The 19124-nt window shown below is 37.4% G+C and overlaps 1 protein-coding gene across 3 annotated transcripts in view; it reads right to left on the reverse strand.

Moving 5' to 3' along the window:
- The window catches only part of LOC123770689 (sphingomyelin synthase-related protein 1), a 53329-nt gene that overhangs the window by 17147 nt on the left and 17058 nt on the right, over positions 1 to 19124 (reverse strand). For all 3 annotated transcript variants that reach the window (XM_069305819.1, XM_045762785.2, XM_069305821.1), the window contains 3 exons: positions 5170 to 5374; positions 4609 to 4802; positions 935 to 1130 (listed from right to left, as the gene is read on the reverse strand). In XM_069305819.1, coding sequence (XP_069161920.1) covers positions 935 to 1130; positions 4609 to 4802; positions 5170 to 5349 — 570 coding nt within the window. In that variant the 5' untranslated portion in view covers positions 5350 to 5374. The remainder of the gene's footprint in view (positions 1 to 934; positions 1131 to 4608; positions 4803 to 5169; positions 5375 to 19124) is intronic.

The raw sequence follows: 19124 nt of genomic DNA on the forward strand, positions 1-19124 counted from the left end.
GAAATTATAAATTGGATATAAAATACTTGGGGAAATTTATGAAATTGACAAAAGACAGTGTTTAGGTTGAACAGAAGTAGAGTATGACTAAAAGGACAGGCATGGAAGCTAGTGATATGGATAACCCACAGGAATGTGAAGAAATACTTCACATTCCTGAGCAATATGCAAGTGGAATGAATTTGAATGGGAAATAGTAGCAGCGCCCTCTTTCCATAGCCCAACCACTTGGGCTGGACGATAGAGCGACGGTCTCCCTTCATGCAGATCAGCATTCAATCCCTGACAGTCCAAGTGGTTGGGCACCTTTTCTTTTCCCTGTCTCATCCCAAATCCTTATCCTGATCCCCTCCAAGTGCATACATAATCATAATGGCTTGATGCTTTCTTTTGATAATTCCCTTTGCTCTTTCCATAGTTTTAAAAACAGATAAGACAGGGAGGGGGGAAAGGGGGGGGGGAGGAAGAGGTCATTAGTCATTACATTAGACAACTGACAGTTGGGGTAAGGAGGCCAAGGAATCAAAGTTTAACCCTGCAAACTCTGTTAGATTAGTACAAATCCATATACTCCAAGAGAATATGTTACACATACATACAGCACTCTATTAACCTTCCCACAATAGATAGAATGGTGCCACAGCTAAACCTAAAATTGGACAAATTAAACACCGAATCGTATGATTAGAATAAATTTTGTAAAATCTGATTCACCACTAAGTTACCAGAATGAATGCATTACTGGGAAGGTAATGCAGTTCTGTTAATTCACCCAAGGTAGTTTATCTTGAACTAATATTAACAGCCATCCATATGTACTGTAGAGTATATTGATATTTATGTTCGGTACATACAAATATTTTCTATACAGTACACATGACTTGTTACATATTATATGACATAAATCAACGCGATTCAATTTCTTTACCCTTACCCTGTCAGGAACACGATCATGAACAAAGACCATGACAATAGCTGTGATCCATGTAACGAGGAACATGTACAGGCACGAGATGATAGTTTTCATGTACTCTGGCCGGAGCTGAGTTGCCACACCACTAGGCCGCCGCAAGCCGCCAAATTTTTGCTGATCTGGAAGATCTGAGGCTTGAGAATCTGACGAGTAGGTTCTGAAAGTGGAGATCCTACTTTTATAAGAAACCAATAATGATAAAAAAAAGCCATTCACTGGTGAAAATAGAATCAATTCTTTTGTGATTACTGAATGCCTTGTATCTAACATATCATAAATATTAAACAAAAGTGTAGCTACCTAAGTGTGATTACAGGATGAAAGCTAGGCTCAAGGTATTCCATCTTCCTTATAATCTTTGTCATAAGAGTGAAACTACTCATGGTTTTGGCATCCAGCTCCACATTAAATTGCTCCAACCATTCACAATTTGGGTTGCATAAAAAAAAACTTCGAACAGTCTTTCCGCATATATAGCCTCTGTTCTTGAAGTTGGAGGCTTCAAGAATTCCGCTTGTCAGCTTTGTAAATTCCTGTCATCATCTTGTATGTGGTGATCATATTGTCTCGTTTCTTTCCATTTACTAGCTCTGACAAATTTAAGTCTTTTCTTATAGCTTGTTTATCTTTTTAGGTTCAGGAGCCATTTAATAGCATGTCTTTACACCTTTTCTAATTTAAAAATACAGTACTGTATATAAGACAATACACAACTGCTGCAAATTTTAAATTGTCACTATTGTGAAAATGTTTTGAGCATTTCTCAATCAATGATTTTAAAATACTTCTGAAATTGACACTTCCTTCTTCCCATGTAACTCAACATCCAAACACATTCACATACAGTATCTCAAAATCTCTTCATGAAAATCGTTTATTCAGATAATAAACAATACTTGTGCTGGTCGTCTCATGTGACTTCACTAGTGACATTCCGACACTTCAATATTTAATCATCACCGCCACTCATTTTTATCAGTCAAGAAATTTTTCAGCCATTTTAGTAGTCAGCGTGTCACCCCTCTACATGGTCTTACTTGCAAAACATCGTATGTGAGAGACAATCCATCGCCCTTTTTCCTGTCCAAATATACGTAGTCAATTCAACCATCCAGTCCAGGATTGATCAGTCCAGCAACCAGGAGGCCTGGTCCACAACCGGGCCGCGGGGACGCTAAGCCCCCGAAGCACCAGGAGGCCTGGTCGACAACCGGGCCGCGGGGACGCTAAGCCCCCGAAGCACCTCAAGGTATCCTGTAAGATCTCTATGGCTCCATCATAATCTAAATAAAAGTGTTACACTGGACCTTGTAATTCATTATTATCATTGCTTTCAAAGATATTCTATCCATTTGGTTTTAATTGCTTTCTCAAATAATCTGGCTACCACACTTAACAACTATACTGGTCTACAGTTTAGTGGGTCGTCTTTGTTATCACTTTCATTGACAACATGTGCTATACAGGTATTTGCTTTTTTCCCTATGTCTGTAAAGATCCTTGTTTGAAACTATGTCTGAAAAATAATTTATGGTGGAATACTAAGGTTGAGTGTGCATTTTCTCGGAACTCGGTGAAACTCCATCTGGCTCACCTGCTTAGTCTCTGCCTTACTCCTTGAACAGTTTTTTACACTGTTCCAAGATACTTCTAGGTGAACAAATCCACAAGGGCTGTGACGAGGATTCGAACGTACGTCCAAGATCATCCCAGACGCTGCCTTTATCGACTGAGCTACGACACTGTCAATAGAGTTGAAACTGAAGTTCTATTGAGCTTACTGGATCCTCCAGCCTCTCCGAGACACAAACCAGGGTTTTACACAACTCCCCCATGCACTCAAGCTATGTCAATAGGCCACGGGAGACATCTCCCGTCACGCAGGGTGCAGTCGCGCCTCCACAGATCTCCAGTATCTTGATACTGGTAATGGCTCAAAAGGGCCACCACTTACGGGCTATTCATGCCCGTGCCACCTCTTGGGTGGCTTAATCTTCATCAATCAATCATCATCAGTCAATAGGCCATTCTCCCTCTTCGCCCGTACTTCATTACACAAGTAAGGGCGAAGAGGGAGAACGGCCTATTGACATAGCCCGAGTGCATGGGGTAGTTGTGTAAAACCCTGGTTTGTGTCTCGGAGAGGCTGCAGGATCCAGTAAGCTCAGTAGAACTTCGGTTTCAACTCTTTTGACAGTGTCGTAGCTCAGTCGATAAAGACAGCGTCTGGGATGATCTCGGACGTAGGTCTGAATCCTCTTCACGGCCCTTGTGGATTTGTTCATTTGATGCATCACGCTATTGCGATTTCTGTGTGTAATACTTCTAGGTGTTCTAAGTTTTGTTAAAAATTATGCAATATTTGGTTCTGTGAAAGCATTGTTTTGCAATCATACAGTACTTTGAAACTGTAGCATAGTGGTCTACCTCCCTGACTTACAACTGAGGGACTTGAGTTCAATCCCCAGGCAGGACAGAAACAGGTGGGCAAGTTTCCTTTTAGCCATAGGCAATATCAAGGAAAAGGTCATTAGTTGGCCTAATGCAATGTTGATAAGTATAGGCTTCCTGTCCCTGCATTCCCTGACAAAAGGAATTACTTTGAGTTACACAAATTTCCCGGTTATTCCTAATAATCTGTTTCCCATTCTAAGTCTGGATTTTATCCATCAAATGCTATTTACTATAACTGAACTGTGTTGTGTTGGGAGGGGTAGAGGCAAGCAATGTACAGCTGGTGGTCTACTGATGTGGTTGGGATTCAGAGGTGTTGCTATCGTCACATGGTACAATGCGATTCTGCTTGAATAGAATCTGCTCTTATAGATCCCTTGAATCCCTATGTCTATGGCAGAAGACGTAGGCCATTCGGGCCAGGATGTCCAATAAACAGAAGAAAATGGTAAAATCTTAGTCAAGCAGGGTGGAGGGGAATGTTAGAGAAAGAAGGTAGATGGGATGGCATCAAGGGTGCTTGGCTGGGAAGGCAGCGAATGAGCTGGCAGATGTGGGGCCGACTGCTGGAATGACTGGAGGAAAAATGGGAGAGGGGTTGGGGGGGTATTTTAAGTTTTAAAAGGAACATTAGTTTTATCGTCACACAAAACCATTAGTTTAGGGATAACGAAGGGGAAAAAAGTTGCTATGGGAAACATTGCTCAATTTCATTAGGAGCCATGGTTATATTTTCACACTAAAGCCTTTTATATTTCAGATAAATATGCTGAGGTGTTAAAATATTGAATGGAAACGTGTCAAAAGAGGTTTGAAAATATAAATGCATGAACACGACAAGCCATTATGTCTCCCTATGAGGGAGCCAGTCGGCCGAGCGGACAGCACGCTGGACTTGTGATCCTGTGGTCCCCGGGTTCGATCCCGGGTGCCGGCGAGAAACAATGGGCAGAGTTTCTTTCACACTATGCCCCTGTTACCTAGCAGTAAAATAGGTACCTGTGTGTTAGTCAGCTGTCACGGGCTGCTTCCTGGGGGTGGAGGCCTGATCAAGGACCAGGCCGCGGGGACACTAAAGCCCCGAAATCATCTCAAGATAACCTCAAGATAACCGCCTTTACAAGTTATAATATAAAACTTAAGCAAATGTAATTAGTTAATAGTCAATTTTAAGAGCTCACCTGTTTCTGGTTTGAGAAGAAATATTTGATACATGAGGCAATGTTGGTTGAAGATTGAGGTGATGGTTGGAGAATACTGGAGAACTCGCAGTCTTATTATGAGAACTGTCTGGAGAACTTAGAGAGTCCAAGGGAACATGTGCACGTTGTAATCTTCTTATGGCAGAATATAATCTCTTCAAATCTCCAAGGATCTTAAGAAAAACATTTATAATCAACTTAAGAAAATAACCCACACATCTAGAATATAAACAAAACTTCTGACTTGAAGGTTTTCAATAAAATTTTATATTGAAGTATTGGCTGCTCAAAGTAAAGTTGGTAAAACATTGGGTCTAACTTTAACAATGTGCTCACTTTCCTCTACTCATACTGCAAGTAATTATCAAAAGAAAGCACCAGGCAAGGAAGACTACACAAGCACCATTGCTCTTTCAGCAAGACACCCAATTTAGAACCTATTCAAAACTACTTACATCAACACAATAAGGCTCAAAACATGATCAATGAACTCTCCACTAATAATGACAGTTAAAAGAAACATATTACATATTCACTCACTGTGATCTTCAGATCTTCCTTGAGATCCTTCTCAGTGAGAAGTAAAAGCACTTCTCCATTTATTTTATGGTGTGAAAATGCTGCTTTATACTGTGCAAAGCCTTGTTCTTCGAGCCAGATCCCAACATCAACAATGGTCCAAAAATCTGGGTTGCTACTAATCATCTTGGTTACCTTCATGAGAAGCTTCTTATATCTCACTTTTCTGCATGGTGCAAAAAAAAAAAAAAAAAAACGAAATTAAAAGCTCCTTAATCCTGCCATACAGTACCTATTTTACATAAAAATTATACGATAGCATTCAGTTTAATGGAAAATAACATTAAAAAATATCATGGAACTACTATGACACTTGACAAACACAACCTTCCTTAACCCAAGATAACCCTCCCACAGCAGTGCTTCCATATTGGTACCACCTTTCTCCTGGTCAATATTTTTTATAATAATTATATATCTCCTATTATCTTTTACATTTATAGTGGAACATTTAACAACAAAAATGCATGGGAAAATGCATTTCTAAGAAAATATGGTCCCAATAATGTGATATCAAACCACAAACATTCGTAAGAGAATACCATTCTTGTATTTTTTGTGGGGATGGGTTCTATTATTTTTCTAATATTTTTATGAAGTATTTATTTCCATATACTGAATATTTTTATTTATTTATTTATATATATATATACAAAAGTTCTTACATTCTTATAATGCCAATAGTACTCAAGAGCATTTTGTGCAGGTCCTTAATCGTAATCTTTTCCCAGGAATACGACCCACCAAATCGTTTAACAATCAGGTGTAAACTGCTGGGTGAACAGAGGCTACAGTTAAGGATTGACACCCGGTCAATCCTCCCCAGCCAAGATTCCAACCCAGACCAAAGTATTCGCGAAGCATCAGGGCAATTGTTTTACCACCGTGCCAAAAAATTAGAAAATGCATGCTGGGCCGACCCGTAGAACAGCAGCAGTAGAGGAACAAGGGGGAGGGGAAGGGACTTGCACACCAAATACCCATGTGCTGTGAGACCAAAGGACATTTAATACGGAATGAGAGACCATTAGCAGAACATTCATTAGCTTGGAGCCCAAACATCAGCTAGGAATCAAATGGAAAAAGAAACTACTGTATTAACACATCAACTAGTCATGCACAGATCAAGGCCAGCACAATTTTTTTTTTTATGAAAAAACTTTTTTCCCCAAAAAATATTGATAATTTAAGGATCACAGAGGTGAATAAATATTATGCACTGCCAGAAAATAAGGCGACTCATGACATGTCTGGAGGAGGTAGTCCCACAACCTCAGAGAAGGTATCACTTGACATATAAGGAAAAACAACTTGATCACAGGGAAAGCAACACTGGCCAAAGTCGGAATAAAATGAAATGCTAGCACACACACAATGCAGATAACAAACATGTTGACCAGTCGCCTGCATAGCATAAACATAATCATGAATCATAAATTTCAATAAATGTAGCAATGTTCCAAGGAAAGTCGGCACCACTTAGTTGAATAGCAATTAGTAAATGATGGGTTCAATAGACTTGCAAGTGCCATCTGGTAGTAGATAGGCACACCTCAGCAAGAGCATTTATCCCACAATAATGATAATTTGTCTTGTTTATCCTAGTGGTACCTAAGTTTTTTCAATTAGTCACTCATTGCAACTATGAATTCTGGTGGGTTTTCTCATTTTATGGATAAGCACTGATCCCTTGCCTTGAAGAGCGAGCCTGATTCTGGTCGCGGCTCCCAGTAGGCGATGGGTGGATCACGGAAGTCTGATGTCTTGGGTTAATGGTGTGGTACCAGTGAAGTCTGAGAACTGCTGTAGTCTCTCTCATTAAACTAAATAAAAACTGGTTTTGAGCTTCCATTTTCTATTAAAAAAGCAGGTCTAGTAACCCCATACAGAAGAAGGCATTAAATCTTCCCAATACAGTATACTGAACATCCATATCAATGCAAGAAATATTTACCATGACACGCATGCTCCCCCAAGGATTTTAATGTATTTTAGTTGTACTGTATTACAAAATAAATCTGTTCTATTCCCACAACACCAATTTGTTAACTTCTCATTGGTTTTTCAAATTTTTTAAATTTCTAATATAAATCATTATTCTTATATTATGGTTTATATTAGTATAAACCATTCTAATATAAACCATCCTTTACATATTTATCATTAATCTTCATAGCACTCACAACAGTGACACTCTTGAACAGGAACTGATTTTTCCTGACATTTAGATTTCCTGCATCTGGTGACATTTTCCTTGAACAACTTAACTAATTCAGGCACCAGGCCCAAACTTCTGTCCCAAACGCCAGATGTCTGGATGAACATTTGAAGACGTTGAAACTATTGCACAGTATTGTTCCCATGCATTTCTAAAACTTGCCTACCCTAGTGAACGCTTGTTTTTGAAGCATTACTGCTTATTGTAGTGAAAGCAGTATATCTTCGGCTACCAGGAAATGTTTCAAATACTGTATATATGAAACATGAAATTATGAAACAGATGAAATTATTCATATGAAATTATTTAAATTTTATGGTTTCAATAACAAAGCCTGTTAGGATTATCAAGGTCCCCCTATACCAACTCCCGTCATTCCATTTATGATTAAAGTGTAATCATAAATGCATTTAGTCCACCACCATGCAACATATGGACAAAGGAGGAGCTGGATAATAAACGAGAGGATCTTATAACAATAATAGAGATTGTAGCGAGAGCAGATAAGGATAGATAACGCCTGTTGGCAGTCAGCGACTTTAATTTGAAAGCCATAGACTGGGAGGCACATGAAGCTAGAACAGAGGACTTTTGAACCTGTAGAATTGTAAACCTCATCCGAAAACATTCATGTATTAACATGTTAAATAAGCTAGGTTTAGGGAAGGGGATGTTGCCGCCATGCTGATATTTACCAGGAAAGAGGAAGAGATATTTGACATTCAGTACCTTCCTCCATTGGGTAAAAGTGACCATGTCTTTTTGGGAATACAGTATGCAATGCGTTATAATCTGGATAAAAATGAAGTTGAAGCAGTTGAAAAATCTGATTTCAGGAGAGGACATTATGGGGAACTTAGAAATTCTTCAAGGAATTTGACTGGAAAGACTTGCTGTTAGGAAGTAAATGAGATGAATGTCAAGTGTTGTAAAATATATGATAAAGGCACAAATTTATACCAAAGCAGAGATGCAGAACTAAGAAACAGGATTGGTTCAACAGAAATTGTGAGAGGGGGGCCAGAGACCAAGACACAAAAATGGAATCAATATAGTTAAAGGTCAAACCCCCAAACATACAAGCGATACAAAGATGCGAGAAACAACTACAGTACACAGCAGTGAGAAAAGAGGAAGAAACAAATTTTAAGAAAGGGATAGCTGACAAAAATAAAACAGAACCAGGCCTATTCTATAAATTCATCAACAACAAATTGCAGGTAAAGGATAATATTCAGAGGTTTTGTACAAAATTAAATCTTCAGAAAACCAGACACAATAAGAATTCCAGAGAACATCATAGAGCACATAGAGGTGTCTAGAGATGAAGTAGAAAAAAATGCTCAAGGAGCTAAGTAAGAACAAAGCAGTTGGCCCAGGAGTTTCACAAAGGGTTCTGAGAATGTGCACCTAAGCTCAGCATTCTACTTCAACTGATTTTTAAGGCATTCCTGTGTACCAGAGTCCTAGCAGATGTGTGGAAAAAGGCTAACATAGTTCCAATCTACAAAAGTGGCAGCAAGGAAGACCCCTCAATTATAGACCTGTAACACTGACAAGTGTAATAGTCAAAAATAGAGAATAATAATAAAAACTAAATGGGTAGAACACCTGGAGAAAAACCATATAATAACAGTATTTTTTTTTACTCAGTTTCTATGATCAAGCCACAGAGATTTCACAGGAAAGAGACAGTTGGGTTGACTGCATCTATCTGGACCTAAAAAAAAACTTTCAACAGTTCCACATAGGAGGAGGTTCTGGAAACTGGAACACATTGGGAGAGTGACAGGTATGCTAAAATGGATGAAAAAATTTTTAACTGACAGAAAAATGTGGGCAGTAATCAGAGGCAATGTACTGTATCGGACTGGAGAAATGTCACGTGTGGAGTACCACAGGGTTCAGTTCTTGTATCTCATGATGTTAAGATAATAGGGAAGATAAGAAACCGAGATGATTGTCACACCCTTCAAGAAGACCTGGACAAAATAAGTGTATGGATTACCACTTAGCAAATAGAATTTAATGTGAATAAATGCCAAGTGGAAAAAAATTGTGAAAAATGTGGAAAAAGATAACATAGACCCCACACAACCTATAAATTGTGAAGAAACTTTAAAGAATTTTGATAAAGAGATCTAGGGGTGGTTCTAGATAAAAACTATCAATCTGAGGACCACATAAAAACATTGTGCAAGGAGCCTATGCTACACTTTCTAACTTAAGAATTGCTTTTAAATACATGGATGGCAAAATACTAAAAGAATTGTTCACAACTTTTGTTCAACCAAAGCTGGAATATGCAGCAATTGTATGGTGCCCATATCTTAAGATATGGTGTACCATACACCATATATGGTGGCACATCATATCTTAAGATATGTGCCCACATATATGGTGTATGGTACACCATATATGTGCCCATATCTTAAGATATGGGCACATCAACAAACTGGTACAGGTGCAAAGACATGCAACTAAATAGCTCCCAGAACTGAAGGACAAAAGCTATGAGGAGAGGTTAGGCATTAAAATATGTCAAACTAGTAGATAGAAGAAAGAGAGGCGATATGATCACTACATACAAAATAGTAATGGGAGTCGATAAAATTGATAAGGAAGAATTACCAAGACCTGTAACTTCAAGAACAAGAGGTTTAACCTCTTGAAGAATCTAGATCTTTCAAGAAATCTTGAAACCCCTAAATCTTTCAAGAACAAGATTTAAACTAACTAAACAAAGCCGCCAAAGAAATATAAGAAAATTCACTTTCGCAAACAGTGGTAGACGGATGGAACAAGTTAGGCAAGAAGGTGGTGGAGGCCAAAACCATCAGCAGTTTCATAGCGTTATATGACAAAATGTGCTGGGAAGATGGGACACCACAAGCGTAGCTCTCATCCTGTAACTACACTTTGGTAATTAAATTTCTGACGCAGGCGATGAGTCACAATAACGTGGCTAAAGTATGTTGACCAGACCACACACTAGAAGATGAAGGGACGACGACATTTCAGTCTGTCCTGGACCATTCTCAAGTCGATTAAAACATCGTTGTCCCTTCATCTTTCACCTTCTAGTGTGTGGTCTGGTCAACAAACTTGACCTTCCCCAGGATGCAACGCACAACAGTTGCCGTACTCCTGGGTACACATTTACAGCTAGGTAAACAGAAGCATCAGATGAAAGGAAAAATACCTAATTGTCTCTGTTCTACCCAGTAATCAATCCAAAGCGCCTCAGTTGAGCAGAGGACATATAGGTCACTGTGATACAGGACCTTCAGGGTAATGACAATGAATGTTAATTTAGAATTTAATAAATCATTATTCAATTTAGATAAAAGTAACTTTAATAACTCCACTAAAGATATGAACAACTTACCTTAAGCATCATCATCTTGTGCAAGAAAGAAGAAAAATTAATGTAGCAAAGACAGTCTTCCACAATTTTACCAACTTCTCAACACCTGCACCTACTTACCTTCTCTACACCATCATACTTTAATGTTACCTAATGGCTCCATCAGACTGAAGAAAAATTTTAAAATCTCATACAGTAAATCAAAAAGTTTAAATTGTTCAGGGACCCAACTGTTTAGAATAAACTGAAAATGGTGCCAGTGTGTGTGTGTGCGCACTTACGACAAAAAACTACTCTCCGTTTGGATGGTGAAAAACCACCAATAGTGATTTTCATATTAAAGTAAAATAAATTTGAGATGAAAGTACTAACTGGATTAATGTATGTCTAATCCCTAACATTGGTTCATATGCTAAATTAGCAAACTTTTCTGTTTTGGTTAATTTAACATGGAATTATAAAGGTGCATATTTAATACTAATACAGTACTGAACAGACAATAACATGTTAAAATATAAGATTTTCCACTACAGTATAAAATGATGGCTATTTGGTCATTTTAGGTTTTTTTTTGTTCCTTTACTCAATGGTGGCACACTTCCAATGTTTCCGCCATTACAAATACCTGACAATGGGAATGTCACAATAGTTCACTAAATGTACAGCCACTCATGTGCATACTGCTTCACTAAATCCTATAAACATCTGATCAAACTGTATAAACCATTTTGTGTTGCAAATACATGCTTTACCAGACCAAGAAAGAGGGATTTCAGCAAGCAAAGCACTTTCTGTAATAAACACATGTCCTTTACTGGCATTGCTTTCAATAATTTTTCAGAATATTTAAATATACAGTACAGTACTAAACATTTGATTTAAACCAATATATTTTTGTTGCGTTCAGCTCGGCTCGTGCTAAATGTCCAGAAAATATTGTAAAACGTTACACTTTACAATATTTCTGTAAAGGTTAGCCAGCCATATAAAACAATGATACATAAATAACATTTCTACATGCTGCATCAATGTTGCTCAATGGCCAACCACTGTAAATAGTTGTAAATGTAAATGACAATGACAATGTTCAAGCAGCTTTGACAATACTGTACATTTGAGCCTTAAAAAAAAAAAAAAATGATTCTCCATGGGGGATAAAGTAGGTACAATATGTTCGACTCGAGCTCGTATGATGCAAAGCATCAAGAAAAAAGGTTAAGCGCTAAGCCAATGAATAAGCAGGACCATCAATAGCCTCAGTTTAAGACAAAGGAGGACTGCAAGTGTAGAAGTGTACATCTATCAGCACCCTCTCGAGGTAAGTGATAAGACAATGAAAGGTAAGCATCTTGGAGCATTCGGTTTACTGGTAATGGACATGAAATACCCAAAAAGAGATGGGGCATTAAATATTAACCCTACAAATTTCATATGATCCTTAAACACGTACAGTATATAAGTTGACATACCGAGACAAGGGCTAACATTGAATGATATATTTAATATTTCCTATTAAAAGTCACGAGTTTTCATAGTAACGAACTTGGGTTGTTCTTGGCAGCCCAGGACGACTGTTGGTTGCAAGCTGGAAACAGCATCAAAGAACAAATTCCACAACGCAACAGCAAATTATGAAGACCATCCATATAAAGCACCTGCTTGATGGGGTTCTGGGAGTTCTTCTACTCCCCAAGCCCAGCCCGAGGAACATTATAAATGTTAGTCGGGAGAGGAGATATCATTAAGGGTAACCAGAGTAGTGCTTAATATACTATCCCGGAGAACACCTACAAATTGGTGATAATCGATAGAAATTGCATTCCAAAGATAAAATTAAAAAACTTACAGTTAAGATAGCCAGATATTTAATTAACTTTTTGTTTTATAAACTTTTATAATTTTATAAGTTTTTTGTTTTATAAAACCAATGTTCCAACTGTATATGCATGACTTTCAACAAGGTATGCTCCTCTCTCTCTCTGATGAAGAACCAAGCAGTGTTCAAGCCACAGATAATGTATAACTATCAAACAGCAATGTGCTGGCTGCTAACAAAAATAAAAACACGTTTCAGCTGACAATCCAAATTGAAACCACGACTGCACTTTATCAGACCTTCACTGCACATTGTAAAAAAATAAATGTAAATGTATTTACCAGTTTGCAAAATAAGAGTTTCAAATCTTCGAGGTGCTTCCCTATATCCCTCAAGCTTATCTGAAGAATTTCTAGCTTCCATGCATGCCCTCTCGTTACATTAACACTTCATCAATTTCTCCAGTAATTTTTGTGTGGATCATGTCCTTGTTATTCTTCCTTTTTTCTAATGTTAAGTTTACCTCCTTTAGTCTATCCACATAGCTCACTAACCTTAAGTCTAGGACTTCTTGTGTAGATTTCCTCTGTAGTGTCTGCATCTCTGCTGTGCACTTTTAAAGCTGATACAGTAATAGTAAATTATTCAGTACACTGGCACAGTAGCATGTACATTTTTGCAGAGCACCGAGTATCCAAGACCTGAGCCGGAATAAAATTATGATCGTCACACACCTTGTGCATATCACAAGACAAAATTTTCTCCCGTGTTAGACTACCCATACTGAGAGCAACATCTTCACAGCTTTGCAAAAAAATTAATGGAATAAAAGTGTACAGTAATATATTATTACAGCAGCTAAATTATAATATTTCTTAAAAGCAATATATTTGTTTCCACAAATGCTAAGTACAGAACTTGCTTATAGAAGCCCATCTAAGCTAGCTCTTGATTGACAACAAGGTGGGCCAATTGACATGGCTCTCACCAGTGCTGTACATAACATTTAACAAAATACAATTACCAAGTAATTATCTATCAAACGAGAGCACTAAGTCTAGAGGGCAAAATAGCTTTGTAATAATACTCTTTTCTGGGAAGAGGTGACACAAAGGTTTTATCAGGAAAAATAGTAATGAAATTTATGTCACCAGCAGACTATGACCTGACTAACTAAAGCAGAAGTGTGTGAATGCTTGCTGTAATGTTCAAGTACATGGCATTTCAGGACAGTGGCAATTAGTACAGTACAACTTCACTGTACAAGTCAGGGCTTACAAAATTTTAATTTGAACTCTCCATAGGGGTAAGGTGGGCACAAAACAAAGGGGGTACATTACAATTGTGCAGAGAAACTACAATCTTCTTGAAACGATTTCAGAGCTCCCCGCAGCCCAGTCCTCGACGAGGCCTCCTTTTTTGTTACACATCCCCAGGAAGCAGCCCGCAGTAAACATGCTAACAAGCATGCTATTCTTGCAGTTAAAAGATTGCACACTCAATCAGGTCAATCGGAGACTTTGGAGGGTTTACACAAGGAATCAGTCAATACCATACAGATTGCAGTGCTCTTGTAACAATGAACACAAATTTCCACACTTGTGCTCTGAACTGATGAAGAACAAAAGCACCTCGAAGCCAAGATGCAAGCCAGTTGGCAAACAATTAAGGTCAAAGCCCACAAATATGCAGGGCACCCATAACTTAGTTTGGACACAACTAGCAATGATAGTAACTGGAAAATTATCCATGTATGTGCACCTCAGGAAGTATCAACAAAACTAAGTTAAGGGGTCTTGGGGCACTTAGTTTGCAGGTAATGGCTATGTAACACCAAAGATAGGTAGGAATCACGAAACAATGCCAAGCGTTTCACATTATCATTATATCAGTATACAAGTTGGCTACAATGAAGGGTTAAAGACAGGCAGACCTGCCTAGGGAGGTCAAGTTTCTTAGTACGAAACTTAAAAACCATACTTAGCAAACAAGTAAATATATCAAAAGAAGGCACCAAGCCACGAAGACGATTTAGCACTGTCACAGGCTATAACTCAAGTTGCCAACAGGAGCAAAAAGAAAAAAAAAAAATTATAAAACGTAATACATGACAAAAGTTATCAGATATACAAAGTATTCATCGAGCCATCAATACAAAGATGAAATAAACCTTTGTTGAGAAGGGGAAGGAGACCACAAAGAGGTCTCATACACCAGTGCCTGGAGTATATATTTAGGGATTTGATTAAACTGCCTTAAATCTACAATGATCAGTGCCCAACAGTGCTGTGCACTGATCTCATTGATTTTGCTTTACAAACCTAGATTGGTTAAAATTATGAACTTTGGCACTTTATTCCCAAGTTGGACAAAGTAATATTGTGACCATAATACAGTACTACCTTCATTTACACACACACACAAATCACACTAACATGATAGATATATATATATATATATATATATATATATATATATATATATATATATATATATATATATATATATATATATATATATATATATATATATATATATATATATATATATATATATATATATATATATATATATATATCAATGAGAAAATCAACAAAGTAAGGTAGAGTAAGCGGCTGGGAGTGCTTTGGTCGCAGGTTCGCATCGCCTCCAGAGCTCCAGTTGACTTTCTCACTACCTTTATATTACCAGTAGTGCCAGATCCGGCAATTCCTTTAAATACATAGTTTAATACTATTCTAGTGATAAATGTGCAAGGCATGGTGTTCATTGTAATTTGAAGACATGGCAAATGTATTTTACCTGCTAAAGTGAATACCCATGTCATGAAATCTTATAGTTTGCAAAAAGCACTCTAATGTCACCACCTATTTGTATTTCGGCTATTCAAGTTACTGTGTTTTCTATGGATAGTGTATACAGTTTATTTATGACACTACAGTATACTGCAATTAAAAAGTACCTTGGGCAATTCTTAACTCTCCTAGACAACTGAAAACATGGATTAGGGGCAAGAAGCAGGCGAGTGCCTGTTTTAACATGTTGCAATGCTCATTTCCAATGTATAGATACACTAGCAATTCCTAGGAACTGCATTGAATTAATTACCCAACTAAAGGTAGACTACAGCCAGAATACTTTTGGTTCCAAACATGGTACTGACATTGAGTCGGTTTAACTGAGAACAACTCAGCAATTTCAGATCCAAAGGGCAGGTAAAACTTGCTGCCGTTGATTACATCTCGGAAAAAAGGGGGGGGGAGGGGAGACGAAGTTGGCAAGGTTATATCTCCAAACTAGCGTAGTACAGGACAATACAGCCTTAACATATTTGTTGTATTTAAAGATGAACAGTCCTTGGTGCACTTTGATAGGATATAGAATAAAAATATAGTAATAACACTTCAAATACCACTAAATATTTTGAAGCATTTAACTCTTATCTGCTTGTTAATTAAGGGGGACCATCACTATCATTATTTGTAAACCTGTTTTTGGATATTCATTTTTAAATGAGAAAATATTTAAACAAATTTCCCATATAGTGTATGTACCTATTTGTTTATTTAAACATATATTTTTTTAAATATTTTTGTAAAAATATTTGTTTGGCATCATTGGAAAACTCTGATATGAATACATAAGTGTGTTTCTGGGACCGAGAAAAGTTGACGCCATAAACCCCAAGGAACAGGTAGACACCAACCATAGATAATAAATTCTTGGAAATTGGTAAATGCAGTTCAAAGCTGATAATTATAGGATTTTAAGGCTAGGAAGATTACACATATATGCCAGACATCAGCTAAGCATCATTAAAACTCGGGGGTGGGGGGAAAGGGAGAGAAAAAATGAACAAATGTTAAAAAATATGTATGACATAGGATAATAGGATTAATGTCCCTAAGCATTGGTAAGTAATTTCATCACAAGATGGCACCAAGACAGGGAGACTAAGCATTGGTAACAAGAACTATAATGTTATTGTTTATCTTGCCCTTGTGAGACCACTTCAGTTTATGCAGTACAGTTTAAAGACCTCATAATGCAAAATGCATGAAAATTCTCTATACTGCACAGAGGATGACCAAGTCAATCCCTGGCATTAAGACCCTCCCATAAGTAAGAGAAACTAAAAGGCAAGAAGGCTCATGATTAAATAAATGAAAGGGAATAACAAAAAGGATATTGATAATGTTAAATTATCAATTAATGTTAATGACAACTATAATGATGTATTTATTCATTATAGAACTATTCATTCATCAATAACAACTATAATGTTAAATTATCAAGCCAAGGTAGAAAAAATAATTCATTAATTCAAATTATATTAGTTCCGAATAAGAAAAGAAATGGACAAATGTCTGGAAATGGGATTGCTGACCTAAGAAACAAATTACCAAATGACAATACAGATACAAACATGCAACAAAATTGCAAGTATTGGCCGAATAAGTGAACTATCAGCGAGAGATGTTGCTCTTGGACCCTACTTCCTGGTGCACTTTAAATTGTCTCAAGTTTTTTGTCGTATGGATAGTGGTTGCTTCCACTTTGTTCATTACATTCCACTTGCCAGACACCCCTGCGGCATTTGAGTACAGTATTTGCTTACATCACACAGTTGCAGTTTCACCCACGCATTCACTGAATTTTCTTAAAAGTCAAAGACTGTCCTTGTCCACCTCATCTGCTCCCCTCAATTATTATGTTATAGCCTTTCAGTTCATTCTCTCCTCTGTTAGACATTTCCTTAATTTGTCTTTTGAAGCTTAAAACTACTAAATTGTTGCGGGGACTTAGATATTTATGTCTGGATAACCTGAGAAACCGGAAAACATTAAATCGGAATAAAGAGTACAGTGTACTGGTTCTGTACTGTACTAGTACAGTACAGTGTACTGGTTCTTGAACACTTCAAGCTCTTTAGAATCATAACAATGTTAGATGTTCTTCAGACAAAATTGTAAAGCATATATTTTTTATCTGGATATTTACCTCAGTAATATATTATAAAAGCTAGAATAACTTTCATACATTTATGACTATTTTATGAGCATTATAACAAAAATCAAAATTTGCTGCCAAATTTCATTCTCCTTTTCATGATGGCCATTAAGAATGTTTTCATAACTATGATGGCATTCTACCAAGGCATCAACTTTCCTAAAAGGAGCTTGCCCAAAGATTACTAATGATAATTTTTCCAGAATGGACTACATACTAGGTAATACCTGCTACTTCATTAAGTGCCACCATACCATAAATGGATTGACCTGGAAAATACCTGGAGAGGGTTCTGGGAGTTTCTCTACTCCCCAAGCCCAGACTGAGACAACTTAATACTCACTAGCAGAAAAGTAATACTGTAGTATTCTAAATATGATGTCCATATGTAATGTATGGAACATAACCCCCTATTCTTAGTTTCCTCCGTGTGAAAATACTTCACTACAAAGTGATAAGTTGTTAATGAAACCAACTAGGTAGTGCTAGTTATATAGCAACCCCCACCATCTGCCCCTGGTGCAAATGGCATTCACCCTCTATATTATATAGGGGATAGGAGGTTTGGAAGATTGGACTACAGGAGGTTATCTTGAGATGATTTCGGGACTTTAGTGTCCCCGCGGCCCGGTCCTCGACCAGGCCTCCACCCCCAGGAAGCAGCCAGTGACAGCTGACTAACACTCAGGAACCTATTTGGCATAGGGTGAAAAACTCTGCCCATTGTTTCTCGCCGGCGCCCGGGATCGAACCCGGGACCACAGGATCACAAGTCCAGCATACTGTCCGCTCGGCTCCCCAGGAACCAACTTTTCCAACATTTCTTCTCACTCATAGCAAAAATACTTTCTTTAAATCTAATTATCTTTTACTATTCTTCAAATTTTCTAAAGTTAAGAAAACTCTTCACTACCCAATAAAAGCAGAAACATAACAATGAACAAACTATTTAAAATACAGTAGTTTAACAATCACTGATAATTCAATTTAAGCACATAACCAATATTTTGTTTCTCCTTTAAAAGTGGCATAAAATTTGTGAGCTATTTGTCCAAAAACATTGGTCTTTGCATTAACATGTGGTGGTAAGAAAAATGCCAACATAGTTCAATATTATAAATATCCATATCACTTATGAAAGCTTTCAAACTCCAAATATCCAATTATACTGTTCGATGGTCTCGCCCAAACTGACAGAAGCAATGAAATACCATTGCAGCAAAACAGAATGCATTGCATTCCAAAATCACTTAAAAATCAACGACAACACACTGATTTTTTTAGGAAGACACAATCACACGAATTTTTGTATTGCACATGGACTCTAGCAAACAAGGTTCCACTGAAGTAGGACTCCACTGCACTTTCAATAACATCTGGTAAAATATCCGGAGGCTAAGCAAATTAAAATCACATCACTACCCTTGAAGATTAACACAACGCTAGAGACTTTCAAAATCACTAGTTTATTCATTAGTTATTTATAAACAAATGAACAAATCCAC

Source organism: Procambarus clarkii, chromosome 56, assembly GCF_040958095.1.
Source record: "Procambarus clarkii isolate CNS0578487 chromosome 56, FALCON_Pclarkii_2.0, whole genome shotgun sequence".
In the NCBI taxonomy this organism is placed as follows: Eukaryota; Metazoa; Arthropoda; class Malacostraca; order Decapoda; family Cambaridae; genus Procambarus; species Procambarus clarkii.